Source organism: Pseudophryne corroboree, chromosome 11 (genome assembly GCF_028390025.1).
Source record: "Pseudophryne corroboree isolate aPseCor3 chromosome 11, aPseCor3.hap2, whole genome shotgun sequence".
Classification (NCBI taxonomy): Eukaryota; Metazoa; Chordata; class Amphibia; order Anura; family Myobatrachidae; genus Pseudophryne; species Pseudophryne corroboree.
Genome location: NC_086454.1, coordinates 345,500,941 through 345,519,798, shown reverse-complemented (window position 1 = coordinate 345,519,798; position 18,858 = coordinate 345,500,941). Strand labels below are relative to the sequence as shown.

General features: G+C 50.0%; 1 protein-coding gene across 3 annotated transcripts in view; it reads right to left on the bottom strand.

Moving 5' to 3' along the window:
• Positions 1 to 18,858, bottom strand: part of PLCG2 (phospholipase C gamma 2) — a 391,280-nt gene that overhangs the window by 171,921 nt on the left and 200,501 nt on the right. For all 3 annotated transcript variants that reach the window (XM_063945955.1, XM_063945956.1, XM_063945957.1), the window contains exons 10-11: positions 11,676 to 11,777; positions 11,036 to 11,154 (exon numbers count right to left, since the gene is read on the bottom strand). In XM_063945955.1, coding sequence (XP_063802025.1) covers positions 11,036 to 11,154; positions 11,676 to 11,777 — 221 coding nt within the window. The remainder of the gene's footprint in view (positions 1 to 11,035; positions 11,155 to 11,675; positions 11,778 to 18,858) is intronic.

The window sequence follows — 18,858 nt, the reverse complement described above, 5'->3', positions numbered from 1 at the left end:
TCCAAGATTCTGGCCGAACGTATGTGTTTTTTTCTAAAGCAGCAATCTTTACAAGGCAAAGCCAGGTTGGTTCTGCCGATTGCCGCTTTAAAAAAAAAAAAAAAGTTCAAGTTTGGCCGAAATCTCAGAGCTCCGGCCGTCTCACACTGCTTTACATCCGGCCCATTGGTATGCGGTCAGCATACCGCTCGTTGCGATCCTGGCTGTCACAATACCGACGCCGGGATCCTGACTGCGGCACCATACCGCCGCCGGTATACCAGCGAGGTAGGTGATTCCCATAGAGGGAGAATAGAACCTGTGGCTTTGCTGCGCTCGCCCCCCTGCCAGCATTCCACCACTTGGGATGCCGATGTGGGTATACTGACATACGGCATCCCGTGCAGCGGGATACCATACCGATCCCAGCCCAATGTATCCCAATGTGCGATCCATAGGCACACTACATATACCAGCACAGAGTTACACAAAACCCCGATTCTGTGGTCATATAGAGGGGGAATATGCAACATTCCAAAGAAAAACTCCACAAAGAATATTCACATGTTCCAAATGTAGCTACAGTATTTGTGCATCCCGTAAGATATCTGAATAATTTGTATACGGGCAGATTTGCATGCATGTAACAGGAGTGACGCTCTGCTATTACCCATGTGCCAGCCGGCAGAGCATGGTAGAAGGAGAGCCTTCAGTTCCAATGCATGCAATTCGATTGCCCTGCATCTGCTGTCACCCTTGAGAATTAAGGGCCTAACTCAGACCTGATCGCAGCAGCAAATTTGTTAGCAGTTGGGCAAAACCGTGTGCAGTGCAGGTGGGGCAGATGTAACATGTGCAGAGAGAGTTAGATTTGGGTGGGTTATTTTGTTTCTGTGCAGGGTAAATACTGGCGGCTTTATTTTTACACTGCCATTTAGATTTCAGTTTGAACACACCCCACCCAAATCTAACTCTCTCTGCACATGTTACATCTGTCCCACCTGCACTGCACATGGGGGGGGGGTTATTCAGACCTGATCGCATGCTAGGTTTTTTTGCTGCACTGCGATCAGGTCAGAACTGCATGCGTATGCACCGCAATGCGCAGGCACGTAGTACGGGTACAAAGCGGATCGTTGCTGTGCGATGGACTGTGCGAAGAATCCGTTCACACAGCCGATCGCAAGGAGATTGACAGGAAGAAGGCGTTTGTGGGTGTCAACTGACCGTTTTCTGGGAGTGGTTGGAAAACACAGGCGTGTCCAAGCGTTTGCAGGGCGGGTGTCTGATGTCAATTCCGGGACCGGACAGGCTGAAGTGATCGCAGCGGCTGAGTAAGTTCTGAGCTACTCAGAAACTGCACAAAACTTTTTTGTACCGCTCGGCTGCACATGCGATCGCACACTTGCACAGCAAATATACACTCCCCTATGGGTGGCGACTATCTGCTCGCAGCGCTGCAAAAAAACCTAGCGAGCGATCAGGTCTGAATTAGGCCCTTGGTTTTGCCCAACTGCTAACAAATTTGCTGCTGCGATCAACTCTGAATTACCCCCTAAGGCTGATGAGAGCGCAGAGTAAAGCATAATAGATTAGTTCTGCGTAGTGGCTTGCAGCTCTGTGTGATATAAAAACAGGTATATCTGCTTGTGACTTATATACTGAGGTGAAATATCAATGACTGTATAAATAATCTGTGTGGCAAGTATCTCACACAGTGGGGTAAATTTACTAAGAATCGTATTTTCCCGTTTGAGTTCAAAGTTCAATCACGAATGACATCGAAAGTGTAAATATGCAACTTTTTGAATTGATTACGACTAATTTACTAAGCTGCCGTATTCTGCATTTTCGGTTTTTCCGATGTCGATGTCATTCGTTTTTTAGGCAGTGTTTTACGTGAGTGATTTGTAAAACACTGCCGACTTTAATACAATGAATCTCGGCCGGATCTGAGAGATCCGTGCTGGGCTTCATTGTGCACCTTGTAAAAAAAATAAAAAATGTTTAAACTTAAAAAAAAAATTGCGTGGGGTCCCCCCTCCTAAACCAAACCAGCCTCGGGCTCTTTGAGGCGGCCCTGGTTGCAAAAATATGGGAAAAAAATTGACAGGGGTTCCCCCATATTTAAGCAACCAGCACCGGGCTCTGCGCCTGGTCCTGGTTCCAAAAATACGGGGGACAAAAAGCGTAGGGTTCCCCCGTATTTTTGAAACCAGCACCGGGCTTCACTAGCTGGACAGATAATGCCACAGCCGGGGGTCACTTTTATACAGTGCCTTGCGGCCGTGGCATCAAATATCCAACTAGTCACCCCTGGCCGGGGTACCCTGGGGGAGTGGGGACCCCTTCAATCAAGGGGTCCCCCCCCCCAGCCACCCAAGGGCCAGGGGTGAAGCCCGAGGCTGTCCCCCCCATCCAATGGTCTGCGGATGGGGGGCTGATAGCCTTTGTTGAAAGTAATGAATATTGTTTTTAGTAGCAGTACTACAAGTCCCAGCAAGCCTCCCCTGCAAGCTGGTACTTGGAGAACCACAAGTACCAGCATGCGGCGGAAAAACGGGCCCGCTGGTACCTGTAGTACTACTACTAAAAAAATACCCCAATAAAGACATTACACACACACCTTGAAAGTATAACTTTAATGCATACATACACACCACCATATACACATACTTACCTTATGTTCACACGAGGGTCGGTCCCCTTCTCCAGTAGAATCCATGGTGTACCTGTTGAAAAAATCCTACTCACCAAATCCAGTGTAGAGGGCTCCTCGGATAATCCATTTGTAATCCACGTACTTGTAAAAATAAAAAAACGGGACACCCGACCACGAACTGAAAGGGGACCCATGTTTTCACATGGGACCCCTTTCCCCGAATGCCAGAAACCCCCTCTGACTGATGTCTAAGTGGGTTTCTTCAGCCAATCAGGGAGCGCCACGTTGTGGCACCCTCCTGATCGGCTGTGTGCTCCTGTACTGTCTGACAGGCGGCACACGGCAGTGTTACAATGTAGCGCCTATGCGCTCCATTGTAACCAATGGTGGGAACTTTGTGGTCAGCGGTTGACCGAAAGTGACCTCACCGCTGACCTCAAAGTTCCCACCATTGGTTACAATGAAGCGCATAGGCGCTACATTGTAACACTGCCGTGTGCCGCCTGTCAGACAGTACAGGAGCACACAGCCGATCAGGAGGGTGCCACAACGTGGCGCTCCCTGATTGGCTGAAGAAACCCACTTAGACATCAGTCAGAGGGGGTTTCTGGCATTCGGGGAAAGGGGGTCCCATGTGAAAACATGGGTCCCCTTTCAGTTCGTGGTCGGGTGTCCCGTTTTTTTATTTTTACAAGTACGTGGATTACAAATGGATTATCCGAGGAGCCCTCTACACTGGATTTGGTGAGTAGGATTTTTTCAACAGGTACACCATGGATTCTACTGGAGAAGAGGACCGACCCTCGTGTGAACATAAGGTAAGTATGTGTATATGGTTGTGTGTATGTATGCATTAAAGTTATACTTTCAAGGTGTGTGTGTAATGTCTTTATTGGGGTATTTTTTTAGTAGTAGTACTACAGGTACCAGCGGGCCCGGTTTTCCGCCGCATGCTGGTACTTGTGGTTCTCCAAGTACCAGCTTGCGGGGGAGGCTTGCTGGGACTTGTAGTACTGCTACTAAAAACAATATTCATTACTTTCAACAAAGGCTATCAGCCCCCCATCCGCAGACCATTGGATGGGGGGGACAGCCTCGGGCTTCACCCCTGGCCCTTGGGTGGCTGGGGGGGGGGGACCCCTTGATTGAAGGGGTCCCCCACTCCCCCAGGGTACCCCGGCCAGGGGTGACTAGTTGGATATTTGATGCCACGGCCGCAAGGCACTGTATAAAAGTGACCCCCGGCTGTGGCATTATCTGTCCAGCTAGTGGAGCCCGGTGCTGGTTTCAAAAATACGGGGGACCCCTACGCTTTTTGTCCCCCGTATTTTTGGAACCAGGACCAGGCGCAGAGCCCGGTGCTGGTTGCTTAAATATGGGGGAACCCCTGTCAATTTTTTCCCCATATTTTTGCAACCAGGGCCGCCTCAAAGAGCCCGAGGCTGGTTTGGTTTAGGAGGGGGGACCCCACGCATTTTTTTTTGTGAAAAATTATAACATTTCCCACCCCTTCCCACTGAAAAACATGCACGGATCTCATGGATCCGTGCATGCCTATACAAACACGGGATAAAAAAGCAGGTCTGGTTTTTTTTAGCACTTTTTCACGATTTGTATTTCATCACGGCAGTGTTTGGCTATTGTCGGCAGTGTTTGTGTTTTGCACTTTTTAGTAAATGACCGATTTCTACCAAATTGCAGGCATATTTGACCGATGGTGTATTGATTCGTGATTTTTTCCTAAGACTTCCAAAATATTACGAATGCCCTCATCACTGCCGTGATTTTTGCTTAGTAAATTACCGAGATGACACTTTGAAGGAAAAACGGCTTCTCGGTCAAAATCGGGACCTTAGTAAATATACCCCAGTGACGACAGCAAAACGCATCCTCCTCCCAAATGATTTCATTATTTTACTCACAAATGTGTCTGTAATAGGAGAAACAGTTCTGCGTTAGCGCCTGTGTATGTAACTGTGAGTACGGCTGTAACAAAACTGTGCGCTACAATAAAGCCAAACTCTACCCGGCTTGAGTGTCTACAACACTTCTCTCAGCCGGTGTCCACTGTGTACATCACACAACCGTACACACATATTAACAACGTCCATCCCTAATACAGTCCTTGGCGTTATTTGAGTGTAACGTAATTGTTTCTCTAACGTCCTAGTGGATGCTGGGGACTCCGTAAGGACCATGAGGAATAGACGGGCTCCGCAGGAGACATGGGCACTTTAAGAAAGAATTTATATTCTGGTGTGCTCTGGCTCCTCCCTCTATGTCCCTCCTCCAGACCTCAGTTTGAATCTGTGCCCGGACGAGCTGGGTGCTACTTAGTGAGCTCTCCTGAGTTTGCTGAGAGAAAGTATTTTGTTAGGTTTTTTATTTTCAGGGAGCTCTGCTGGCAACAGACTCCCTGCAGCGTGGGACTGAGGGGAGAGAAGCAGCCCTACTCTCTGAAGCTAGGTCCTGCTTCTTAGGCTACTGGACACCATTAGCTCCAGAGGGATCGTACACAGGATCTCACCCTCGTCGTCCGATCCCGGAGCCGCGCCGCCGTCCCCCTCGCAGAGCCAGAAGACAGAAGCCGGTGAAAGAAGCAGGAAGACTTCGAAATCGGCGGCAGAAGACTCCAGTCTTCACTGAGGTAGCGCACAGCACTGCAGCTGTGTGCCATTGCTCCCACACTACACCCACATACTCCGGTCACTGTAAGGGTGCAGGGCGCAGGGGGGGGGGGGGGGGGGGGGGGGGGGGCGTCCTGGGCAGCAATTAGAGACCTCTTTGGCAAAAGTTTGCATATATACAGTTGGGCACTGTATATATGTATGAGCCCCCGCCAAAAATTGTACATTAAAGCGGGACAGAAGCCCGCCGTCGAGGGGGCGGGGTTTCTTCCTCAGCACTCACCAGCGCCATGTTTTTTCTCCACAGCACCGCTGAGAGGAAGCTCCCCAGCCTCTCCCCTGCAGTTACACGGTAGAAGAGGATAAAAAGAGAGGGGGGGGCACATAATTAGGCGCAAAAATCAATATAAACAGCAGCTACTGGGTTAACATTAAGTTACTGTGTTATTCCTGGGTTAATAGCGCTGGGGTGTGTGCTGGCATACTCTCTCTGTGTCTCTCCAAAGGGCCTTATGGGGGAATTGTCTTCAGATGAGCATTCCCTGAGTGTGTGGTGTGTCGGTACGTGTGTGTCGACATGTCTGAGGTAAAAGGCTCCCCTAAGGAGGAGATGGAGCAAATATGTGTGTGAGGGGTGTCTCCGTCGACAACGCCGACACCTGTTTGGATATGTGTAATTAAGTGCTAAGGTGAATTTATTGCACAAAAGATTAGAGAACAGACAGGAAATCTATCCATGTCTGTCCCTATGTCGCAGAGACCTTCAGAGTCTCACAACGCTCACTATCCAAAATAATAGACACTGATATCGACACGGAGTCTGACTCCAGTGTCGACTACGATAATGCAAAGTTACAGCCAAAATGGCAGAAAAGTATTCAATATATGATTATTGTAATAAAAGATGATTTGCATATCACTGATGACGCATCTGTCCCTGACACAAGGGTACACATGTTTAAGGGGAAGAAAGCTGAGGTAAATTTCCCTCCTCTCATGATGAAAAAGAGCGGGAATCTCCAGACAAGAGACTGCAGTTTCCCACAAAGAATTCTCAGGGAGTATCCTTTCCCTACTAGGGCCAGAATACGATGGGAATCTTCCCCTAGGGTGTCACATTTGCCCAAAAGGTAGCCCACATTCTGGTACACTACTCAGACCGGCGATTGTGTCGGCATGGGTTTATAGCGCTGTAGCAGCGTGGACAGGTACCTTATCAGCAGAGATTGAGACCCTAGTATGTATATATATATATAGATGTATATATAGAGATATATATATTAAAGATGCTGTCTTAAGAGATATATATATATAAAAAACATGCCCAAAGAAACATTAGTCTACTGAGTTCTAGAGTCAACGCTATGTCGATTTCTGCTTGACGTGTCCTGTAGAATATGCAATGGACAGGTGATGCCAACTGAAGAGGCATATGGAAGGCTGAGGATTTTGTGGAGAAGGGATCTCGGACCTGGTCTCCACGGCTATAGCTGGTAATTCTGATATTTTGCCTTATATTCCTGCACAGCCTAGGAAAGCACGACATTATCAAATGCAGCCTTTCGAACACAAAGAAACAAGAAAGTCCGAGGTGCGTCCTTTCTTGCCAGAGGCAGGGGCAGAGGAAAGAAGCTGCACAACACAGCTAGTTCCCAGGAACAGAAGTCCTCCCCGGCCTCTACAAAATCCACCGCATGTCGCTGGGGCTCCACAGGCGGAGCTAGGCCCGGTGGGGGCACGTCTTCGTAAGTTCAGCCACAAGTGGGTTCACTCCCTGTTGGATCCCTGGGCAATAGATATTGTGTCTCAGGGATACAAGCTGGACTTTGAGGAGATGCCCCCTCACCGACGGCCCTGCCGGCTTCCCCCCACGAGAGGGAAATAGTGTTAACTGCAATTCACAAATTGTATCTTCAACAGGTGGTGGTCAAGGTTCCCCTCCTTCAACAAGGAGGGGGTTATTATTCGACCATGTTGTAGTCCCGAAACCGGATGGTTCGGTCAGACCCATATTGAATTTAAAATCCCTGAACATATACCTGAAAAGGTTCAAGTTCAAGATGGAATCGCTAAGAGCAGTCATCGCAAGCCTGAAAGGGGGAGATTTTATGGGTCTCTGGACATAAAGGATGCATACCTTCATGTCCCCATTTATCCACCTCATCAGGCGTACCTCAGAATTGCGGTACAGGATTGTCATTACCAATTTCAGACGTTGCCGTTTGGTCTCTCCACGGCCCCGAGAATCTTCACCAAGGTAATGGCGGAAATTATGGTGCTCCTGCGGAAGCAAGGTGTCACTATTATCACGTACTTGGACGATCTCCTCATAAAAGCGAGATCAAGAGAGCAGTTGCTGAACAGCGTATCACTTTCTCTGGAAGTGTAACGGCAACACGGCTGTATTCTATATATTCCAAAGTCGCAGTTGGTTCTTACAGCTCATCTGCTTCTCCTAGGCATGATCCTAGACACAGACCAGAAAAGGGTTATCTCCCGATAGAGAGAGCTCAGGAGCTCATGACACTGGTCAGGAATCTATTAAAACCAAAACAGGTGTCAGTGCATCACTGCACTCGAGTCCTGGGAAGGATGGCGGCATCATACGAGGCCATTCCCTTCGGCAGGTTCCATGCGAGGACATTCCAATGGGACTTACTGGACAAGTGGTCCGGATCACATCTTCAGATGCATCGGTTAATCACCCTGTCCCCCAGGGCCAGGGTGTCACTCCTGTGGTGGCTGCAGAGTTCTCACCTTCTAGAGGGATGCAGATTCGGAATTCAGGACTGGGTCCTGGTGATTACGGACGCTAGCCTCCAAGGGTGGGGAGCAGTCACACAGGGAAGAAATTTCCAAGGTCTGTGGTCAAGTCAAGAGACTTGCCTTCACATCAACATCCTGGAACTAAGGGCCGTATACAGCGCCCTACGTCAAGCGGAGTACTTGGTTCGCGACCAACCATTTCTGATTCAGTCAGACAACATCACCGCAGTGGCTCATGTGAACCGCCAAGGCGGCACAAGGAGCAGAGTGGCGATGGCAGAAGCCACCAGAATTCTTCGCTGGGCGGAGAATCACGTAAGCGCTCTGTCAGCAGTGTTCATCCTGGGAGTGGACAACTGGGAAGCAGACTTCCTCAGCAGACACGACCTCCACCCGGGAGAGTGGGGACTTCATCAGGAAGTCTTCACACAGATCACATATCGGTGGGAACTGCCACAGGTGGACATGATGGCTTCCCGCCTCAACAAAAAACGACAGAGGTGTTGCGCCAGGTCAAGAGACCCTCAAGCAATAGCGGTAGACGCCCTGGTGACACCGTGGGTGTTCCAGTCGGTCTATGTATTTCCTCCTCTTCCTCTCATACCAAGGTGCTGAGGCCAATAAGAAAAAGATGAGTGAGAACAATCCTCATTGTTCCAGATTGGCCACGAAGGACCTGGTATCCAGATCTGCAAGTAATGCTCACAGAGGACCCGTGACCTCTCCCGCTAAGACAGGACCTGTTGCAACAGGGGCCCTGTCTGTTCCAAGACTTACCGCAGCTGCGTTTGACGGCATGGCGGTTGAACGCCGGATCCTAGCAGAAAAGGGCATTCCGGACGAGGTCATTCCTACCCTGATAAAGGCTAGGAAGGAAGTGTCAGCTAAACATTATCACCGTATATGGCGAAAATATGTTTCTTGGTGTGAGGCCAGGAATGCTCCTACAGAGGAATTCTAGCTGGGCCGTTTCCTCCACTTCCTACAGTCGGGAGTGAATTTGGGCCTGACATTGGGCTCCATTAAGGTCCAGATTTCGGCCCTATCCATTTTCTTTCAAAGAGAGTTGGCTTCTCTACCAGAAGTTTAGACGTTTGTAAAGGGAGTGCTGCATATTCAGCCTCCTTTTGTGCCTCCAGTGGCACCTTGGGATCTTAACGTGGTGTTAAGATTCCTGAAATCACACTGGTTTGAACCACTTAACACGGTGGAGTTAAAATATCTCACGTGGAAGGTGGTCATGCTATTAGCCTTGGCTTCGGTTAAAGCCCATTCCACTAGGAACGTGGGCTCTTCTTGGGTGGCTGCCCGAGGGGTCTCGGCATTACAACTATGCCGAGCTGATACTTGGTCAAGGTTCAAACACTTTTGCAAAGTTCTACAAGTTTGATACCCTGGCTGATGAGGACCTATTGTTGCTCAATCGGTGCTGCAGAGTCATCCGCACTCTCCCGCCCGTTTTGGGAGCTTTGGTATAATCCCCATGGTCCTTTACAGAGTCCCCAGCATCCACTAGGACGTTAGAGAAAATAAGATTTTACTTACCGGTAAATCTATTTCTCGTAGTCCGTAGTGGATGTTGGGCGCCCGTCCCAAGTGCGGACTTCTTCTGCAATACTTGTATATAGTTATTGCTGCAATAAGGGCTATGTTATTGTTGCATCAGGGTTGAACTGATGCTCTGTTGTTGTTCATACTGTTGACTGGGTAAGTTTATCACAAGTTATACGATGTGATTGGTGTGGCTGGTATGTATCTTGCCCTGGATTACCAAAATCCTTTCCTTGTACTGTCAGCTCTTCCGGGCATAGGCCCTCATTCCGAGTTGTTCGCTCGGTATTTTTCATCGCATCGCAATGAAAATCCGCTTAGTACGCATGCGCAATGTTCGCACTGCGACTGCGCCAAGTAACTTTGCTATGTAGAAAGTAATTTTACTCACGGCTTTTTCATCGCTCCGGCGAACGTAATGTGATTGACAGGAAATGGGTGTTACTGGGCGGAAACACGGCGTTTCAGGGGCGTGTGGCTGAAAACGCTACCGTTTCCGGAAAAAACGCAGGAGTGGCCGGAGAAACGGTGGGAGTGCCTGGGCGAACGCTGGGTGTGTTTGTGACGTCAACCAGGAACGACAAGCACTGAACTGATCGCACAGGCAGAGTAAGTCTGAAGCTACTCTGAAACTGCTAAGTAGTTAGTAATCGCAATATTGCGAATACATCGGTCGCAATTTTAAGAAGCTAAGATTCACTCCCAGTAGGCGGCGGCTTAGCGTGTGTAACTCTGCTAAATTCGCCTTGCGACCGATCAACTCGGAATGAGGGCCATAGTTTCTCTAACTGAGGTCTGGAGGAGGGACATAGAGGGAGGAGCCAGAGCATACCAGAATCTAAATTCTTTCTTAAAGTGCCCATGTCTCCTGCAGAGCCCATCTATTCCCCATGGTCCTTACGGAGTCCCCAGCATCCACTACGGACTACGAGAAATAGATTTACCGGTAAGTAAAATCTTATTTTTTCAGGAGTTTTCTCACCATTACTTTCATTAGTAGAAGCTGTGAGGACTTTTCATGGCACCTAAACTAGTTACGGCCCTGGCACCAGATCTAAAGTACAGTAGGTACAACAGATACACCTGCAAACATGCCTACATCCAACCCTGCATAGCCCCATTACCACCCAGCGGCACCCCTTCAGTAAGTGCACATGCACTAGATTCTAGGGAATTCTCAGTGTGACCCCACTGGGGTGAATTTACTAAAGTTTCTAAAACAGAAAATTGGTGATGTTGCTCATAGCAACCAATCAGATGCTATCATTTATAAAAGGTGATAGAGGAATGATAGACAGCATCTGATTGGTTGCTAGGGGCAACGTCACCAATTCTCTGTTTTAGAAGTTTTAGTAAATCTACCCCATAGTGTGATAGCAGCAATGACCTTTGTTGTACATGTTGGGTTCCAGAGATGCATTTATAGGATCGGACGTCAATCATTACTCACGTGTTATGGGAGGAAGCGATCCAGTAATGCGATAGAGGGTTATTCATATCCTGGACAGAGATCTTTTCGTGCTTGTCGTCCCAGATGCTATTTTCTTCGGAGAACAAGTAGGTCAGGAACTGCCAGAGACACAGACACAGTGATGAGGAGAAGGGCGAGCTAGCAACACGTGGCTGGAAAGTGTCCTGGAAGGCGCCAACTACGCAGGGCAGACACAGAACGCAGCCGCTGGGCCTCATTTACAGAGAGCCGGGTGATCGCCCGCTGTACTGTCTGCACTCCGCTTTCAGCAGAAGCCTCACTGGGCTACAATCTGCACCTAGATGCATAGGGGGGGTGACATATTAAGACGCACACCGTGCAAAAGTAAAACTAAGGTAAAGCACCAGCCAACCAGCTCCTGTCAGTTAGGAGCTGATTGGTTGCTACTTTATCTCGTCCACTTTACCTCCATCCAAGGCTTAGTAAATAGACCCCTTACTCCGATCCACTCTTCCTGTTGGCCAATGGAGTCTTCTGCAGCGCATGCAAGGTCATCATGGAGGAGTGTGGGAGGTCATTGCCCATTGGAAGTAAGGCCTTCTGCCGGCACGCTGCTGGGAAACGCGCAGATCCGAGAAGGGGCAGACAGCCTGCTTACCTCATCCACATACAGAAAGGGTTCCGCCGTCTCCCTCATAGTGTCATCTATAAATTTCGTCATGATTTCACGGACTTTATTAAGATCTTGTGCCGAGGATTCCTGTTGGGATAATGAAGAGAAAAGAAAGTACACACATATCCACCGCTACAGCGCATCTTTATCTCACATACACTGTGTCAGTAAGAGAAAAGCCTGTGACGCTGAACGTAATACTCTTCTTTGTGAGGAAACATTCGCTGCTTAAAACACATTCATACAGTTTGCTCTTCTCACCAACTCATATATACGTCAAAGAAGACACTAAACGTGATCATTAAATATCTATAAAGCACTAGAGCAGTGTTTCCCAACCTCGGCCATCAAGGCACACTAACAGTACAGGTTTTACGGATATCCCTGCTTGAGCACAGATAGTTAAATCATATGAAAGCACTCTAGGATCAAATGAAACGAATCTGCTTATGAGGATTCCCTCACACAAAGGGCATTAGGTTGACACTGACAAAAGGTTGACATGTATTAGGTTGACACAGGAAATGTTGACAGATACAAAAGGTCAACACATGAAAAAGTCGACGTAGGAATGGTCAACTCAAAAAAGTTTGGTGCAACATTTTTTTTTTTTTGGTGTAGTTTTCACCATCAGAGCACAGGGAACTCTAATTAGTGTACCGCGTCCTCTTGCACGGTTTACTTCGCTCGCCATGTTACTATTATTCCCAGTCGTAGTCCACATGGATGGAAAAGTCTGAAAAAGGTGTAAAAAAATGCAAAAAAATAAATAAAAACTTGTGTCAGCCACTGCCATGTTTAGCATTTGAACCTGTGGACCTAGTGTCAGTATTGGCCTAATGCATGTTGACCTATTATCAGTGTCGGCCTAATCCATGTCGACCATATGGGGTCGACCTAATGACTGTCAACTTAGACAATGTCTGTCTCTACATTGGAACCCCTCAGAGACACAGAATCGGGGGTGGGGCTGATTAATAATTTGAATGGGAAGTAACAGCGGGGTGGAGAAGGCAAGGCAGGCGTGTCGCTGAAACTGGCTGCGTTCAAAGACGCACGGTCACCCACATAGGACGCCACAGTCAGAAAGAGAAACTGCACTTTCCGTAGGGCTACGGCAAGTTTCTATGGTGTGACCAGGGGTTAAAGTGAGCTGGTAAGGGGCGGAACTGCGTTCCGTCAGTTCCACTTGGAGACGGAACGTAGTTCCGCCTCCTCCGGCTCACCTAACCCGATGCGTGGCCGGTGCTGCAGGGAGATGCCGGGCAACCGCTGAGATTGTGTTACCAGCGGCGCCCGGCTCTCTCTCCACAGCGGCAGCTGGAGGCAGGAGCTCAGTACTGAGCTTCGGCTTCCGGCGCTGTCACTGTGCGCTATGGGAGAGACGTTATGACGTCTCTCCCATAGTGCTGAGGAGCGGACGCCCAGAGGACTGCAGCAGTCGGACACGGGAGCGGGGCTTGGTGAGTATTGAGTTTTGTTTTCCTTTCTGTAGTGGCACATCTACTGGGGGGCATCTACTGGGGGCAATTTACTGGGGGGCATTACTACTGCGGGGCATCTACTGGAGGCAAACTACTGGGGGGCATTACTACTGAGGGGCATCTACTGGGGGCAAACTACTGGGGGGCATTACTACTGAGGAGCATCTACTGGGGGCAAACTACTGGGGGGCATTACTACTGAGGGGTATCTACTGGGGGCAAACTACTGGGGGACATTACTACTGGGGGGCATCTACTGGGGGCAAACTACTGGGGGGCATTATTACTGGGGGGCAAACTACTGGTGTGCATTACTACTGGGGGGCAAACTACTGTGGGACATTACTACTGGGGGGCATCTACTGGGGGCAAACTACTGGGGGGTATTATTACTGGGGCAAACTACAAGGGGGCAAGCTACTGAGGGCAAACTACAAGGGGGCAAACTACAGGAGGGCATAACTACAGGGGCATTACTACTTGGGGGCATTACTACTGGAGGGCTGAACTACAGGGGCTAAACTACTGGAGGCATAACTACAGGGGCTAAACTACTAGGGGGCAAACTACAGGGGCTAAACTACAGGGGGCACTACTACTGGGGGCATTACTACTGGTGGCTAAACTACAAGGAGCAAACTACTGGGGCTAAACTACTGGGGGCATTACCACTGGGAGGCTAAACTAAAGGGAGGGGGGGGGGGGGTAAACTACTGGGGTCATAACTGCAGGGGCATTACCACTGGGGGCATAACTACTGGGGCTAAACTACAGGGGACTAAACTACTGGGGGCATTACTACAGGCAACATTACTACTGGGGGCAATACTACACAGGGGCATTACCATTAAGGGCATTACTAATGTTGGCACTACTAATGAGGGCATTGTAAAGGGGGCACTTCATAAGGGGTATCACTCCTGGGGACATAAGGGGCACTACCATTACGGGCATTGCATAAGGGGCACCACTACTATGGGCTCTATATAAGGGGCACTACCAGTACAGTGGGCATTGTATAAGGGGCACTACTGCTGTGGGCATTATGTGTATTATGGGGTGCTACCACTATGGGCATTATTACTATTGTGTGACCACACCTCTTTCTGTTTGAGACCGCGCCCTTTTTTGCGGCGCGTGCCTACGGCTTGCGCAATATCTTTATTACATGGGCGCCGTGGGGAGGGGGGGGGTGAGTTCCACCTCCTCTCTAGGACCACTTTAAGCACTGGGTGTGACTGATGGTGGCGTCTAAAGACACACAGTGATGGAAATTCACCATCTCTAGACGCAGCAAGTGGGCGTTAGGTGTTAGAAAACTGTCCTGCACGCAGTATAAGCGGAACTGTGGCACGTAGCTCTGAGTCGGCTCATTGATCTACATAATACACGACTAAATAAGAAGGAGCAGAACAAGCTGACTTCTCTTCCAGACATACTGTTGCTCAACCACCCAGCATGCTGCAAGCATTGCACATTCTGCCCAACAATCTCTCATCAAGGGCGGGATTTACCAAAAGAAAAATGCGGTAAAAACCCCGTTTTTGGGGTATTTACTGCATTTTCAAATGTACTCACCCCCGGCCGCCCGTTTTTCGATGCGGAGGGTATCGCCAGCTTTTTATGATGGTACCCTATAGAAGCCTATGGCTTCATACTGCATCCCGCTGCCCAGCGCCACTTATGCCTCCGACCATACCTGTCTGCAGGCAGCCTCCCCATCGCAGTCCCGGCCGGATCCCAACCTCCTCCTCCCCCAGCAACACAGCCATGTGTACTTCCGGCTGCAGGGAGGAGGAGGAGACCCCCGCAACACCCTCTCCTCCGGACCACCAGGTATCACAGCGGGCCTCTGACATCTCATTGTGATACCAATCGCATATGTTAGTAACTTAGGTGGTCATTCCGAGTTGTTCACTCGCTAGCAGTTTTTAGCAGCCGTGCAAACGCTATGCCGCCGCCCACTGGGAGTGTATTTTAGCTAGCAGAAGTGCGAATGAAAGGATCGCAGAGAGACGGCAAAGTTTTTTTGTGCAGTTTTAGGGTAGCTCAAAACCTACTCAGCGCTTGCGATCACTTCAGACTGTTCAGTTCCTGTTTTGACGTCACAAACACGCCCTGCGTTCGCCTAACCACGCCTGCATTTTTCCTGGCACGCCTGCGTTTTTTCGAACACTCCCTGGAAACGGTCAGTTGACACCCAGAAACGCCCCCTTCATGTCAATCACTCTGCGGTCACCAGTGCGACTAAAAAGCTTCGCTAGACCTTGTGTGAAACTACATTGGTCGTTGTGAAAGTACGTCGCGCGTGCTCATTGCGCCGCATGTGCAGAAGTGCCGTTTTTTGGCCTCTTCGCTGCACAGCGAACGAAACCAGCTAGCGAACAACTCGGAATGAACCCCTTAGTACATATGTGATTAGCATCGGTGCAATGTCCCGCGATTAGTCTTTGTAAATCCTGCCCCGAGAAAGGGTTAAGAAAGCCGAGCGACAGATCAGTGTACGCACAGGAACTGCAAATGAAACCCCCCCCCCCTGTGATGTGCTGTGATAGCAGGTAAGCATGTGCTCCGTCTACGGGATGGACCAACCATAAAAAGCGCCACGCTGGAGTTAATTACTCAATGCAAATCCAAGGACAAAGACAGTCCAGTCCCTGTCTGCCTCCCGCGCCTCCTCCTGCTGCCAGCACATTTCATTTTCATATGCAAAGAAAGAACCAGAAACTAATCTTGGTCTATCGGGGTAATTATGACGGTCGTTGGGTGGCATTGTAGGGGAGAACCAATCATTCTCCCAGCGGCGGCACTGTTGTAATTTGCATAGAGTATGTTAAATAGTGGCAGAGCCTGAATGGAGCACCCTGCTGCCCGGTGCAGGATGGTAGAATAGTCACAGCTCCCCGTGTCTATCAGCGGGCAGCGGGCACAATGGGACGCGCCACTTTGTCATTTAAATTATCCGCTTCCGTTTTTATGTGTCAGGTGTAAATGATGAAATGCACAAACAATTATAGCAACAAAGGGACGTGTAATAACCCCTCTCCTCTTCTATAACGTCTGCCAGAGGGGTACAAGGTGTTTCTTACAGAATTTCCAAATAAATATATATATATATATATATATATATATATATATATATATACCCTCCAACTGTACCTTTTTTGGCAGGTACAGTTATGGGCCCTCATTGGGTTGATCGCTCACTAGCTACTTTTTGCAGCTGTGCAAACGCATAGTCACCGCCCATGGGGGAGTGTATTTTCACTTTGCAAGTGTGCGAACGCCTGTGCAGCCGGGCGGGACGAAAAAGTTTTTCGCAGTTTCTGAGTAGCTCTGGACTTACTCAGCCGCTGCGATCACTTCAGCATGTCCGGTCCCGGAATTGACGTCAGAAACCCGCCCTGCAAACGCTTGGACACGCCTGCATTTTCCCCACCACTCCCAGAAAATGGTCAGTTGACACCCACAAACCCTCGTCCTGTCAATCTCCTTGCGATCGGCTGTGCAAATGGATTCTTCGTTAAGTCCATCGCCCAGCAACGATCCGCTTTGTACCCGTACGACGCACCTGCGCTTTGCGGTGCATACTTTGCACCCGTTTTTATGTGTAAAATGTTGGCAGGTATGTATGTATATATATATATATATATATATACCGTATATACTCGAGTATAAGCCGACCTTTTCAGCACTTTTTTTTGTGCTGAAAAAGCCACATTGGCTTATACTCGAGTCAGTGGAATGAGGGACACGGAGAGCGCAGCGCGCGGCTCTCCTGTGTCCCTCCTGCATCTCCGGCGGCAGCGGCGTGTGTGTGTTAAAGGAAGTGCACAAACCGGCACTTCCTTTAACACACGCCGCTGCCGCCGGAGACGCAGGAGGGACACAGGAGAGCCGCGCTCTGCGCTCTCCGTGTCCCTCATTCAGAAGACTGTGCGGGAGCGACGGAGGGTAAGTATCTGGCACTGTGGGGCATATCTGGCACATCTGGCACTGTGGGGCATATCTGGCACATCTGGCACTGTGGGGCATATCTGGCACATCTGGCACTGTGGGGCATATCTGGCACATCTGGCAGCATGGGGGCATATCTGGCACTGTGGGGCATATCTGGCACATCTGGCACTGTGGGGCACATCTGGCACTGTGGGGCATATCTGGCACTGTGGGGCATATCTGGCACATCTGGCACTGTGGGGCACATCTGGCACTGTGGGGCATATCTGGCACATCTGGCAGCATGGGGGCATATCTGGCACTGTGGGGCATATCTGGCACTGTGGGGCATATCTGGCACTGTGGGGCATATCTGGCACATCTGGCACTGTGGGGCACATCTGGCACTGTGGGGCATATCTGGCACATCTGGCACTGTGGGGCATATCTGGCACATCTGGCAGCATGGGGGCATATCTGGCACTGTGGGGCATATCTGGCACATCTGGCACTGTGGGGCATATCTGGCACTGTGGGGCATATCTGGCACATCTGGCAGCATGAGGGCATATCTGGCACTGTGGGGCATATCTGGCACATCTGGCACTGTGGGGCATATCTGGCACTGTGGGCATATCTGGCAGTATGAGGGCATATCTGGCACATCTGGCATTGTGGGGCATATCTGGCACTGTGGGGCATATCTGGCAGCATGAGGGCATATCTGGCACTGAGGGGCATATCTGGCAGTATGAGGGCATATCTGGCACTGTGGGGCATATCTGGCACATCTGGCACAGTGGGGCATATCTAGCACTGTGGGGCATATCTGGCACTGTGGGGCATATCTGGCACTGTGGGGGCATATCTGGCACTGTGGGGCATATCTGGCAGTATGAGGGCATATCTGGCACTGTGGGGCATATCTGGCACATCTGGCACTGTGGGGCATATCTGGCACTGTGGGCATATCTGGCAGTATGAGGGCACATCTGGCACTGTGGGGCATATCTGGCACTGTGGGGCATATCTGGCACTGTGGGGCATATCTGGCAGCATGAGGGCATATCTGGCACTGAGGGGCATACCTGGCAGTATGAGGGCATATCTGGCACTGTGGGGCATATCTGGCACATCTGGCACAGTGGGGCATATCTAGCACTGTGGGGCATATCTGGCACATCTGGCACTGTGGGGCATATCTGGCACTGTGGGGGCATATCTGGCACTGTGGGGCATATCTGGCAGTATGAGGGCATATCTGGCACTGTGGGGCATATCTGGCACATCTGGCACTGTGGGGCACATCTGGCACTGTGGGGCATATCTGGCAGCATGAGGGCATATCTGGCATTGTGGGGCATATCTGGCACTGTGGGGCATATCTGGCAGTATGAGGGCATATCTGGCACTGTGGGGCATATCTGGCACATCTGGCACTGTGGGGCATATCTGGCACTGTGGGGCATATCTGGCAGTATGAGGGCATATCTGGCACTGTGGGGCATATCTGGCACATCTGGCACTGTGGGGCATATCTGGCACTGTGGGGCATATCTGGCAGCATTAGGGCATATCTGGCATTGTGGGGGCATATCTGGCACTGTGGGGCATATCTGGCACTGTGGGGCATATCTGGCAGCATGAGGGCATATCTGGCACTGAGGGGCATATCTGGCAGTATGAGGGCATATCTGGCACTGTGGGGCATATCTGGCACATCTGGCACAGTGGGGCATATCTAG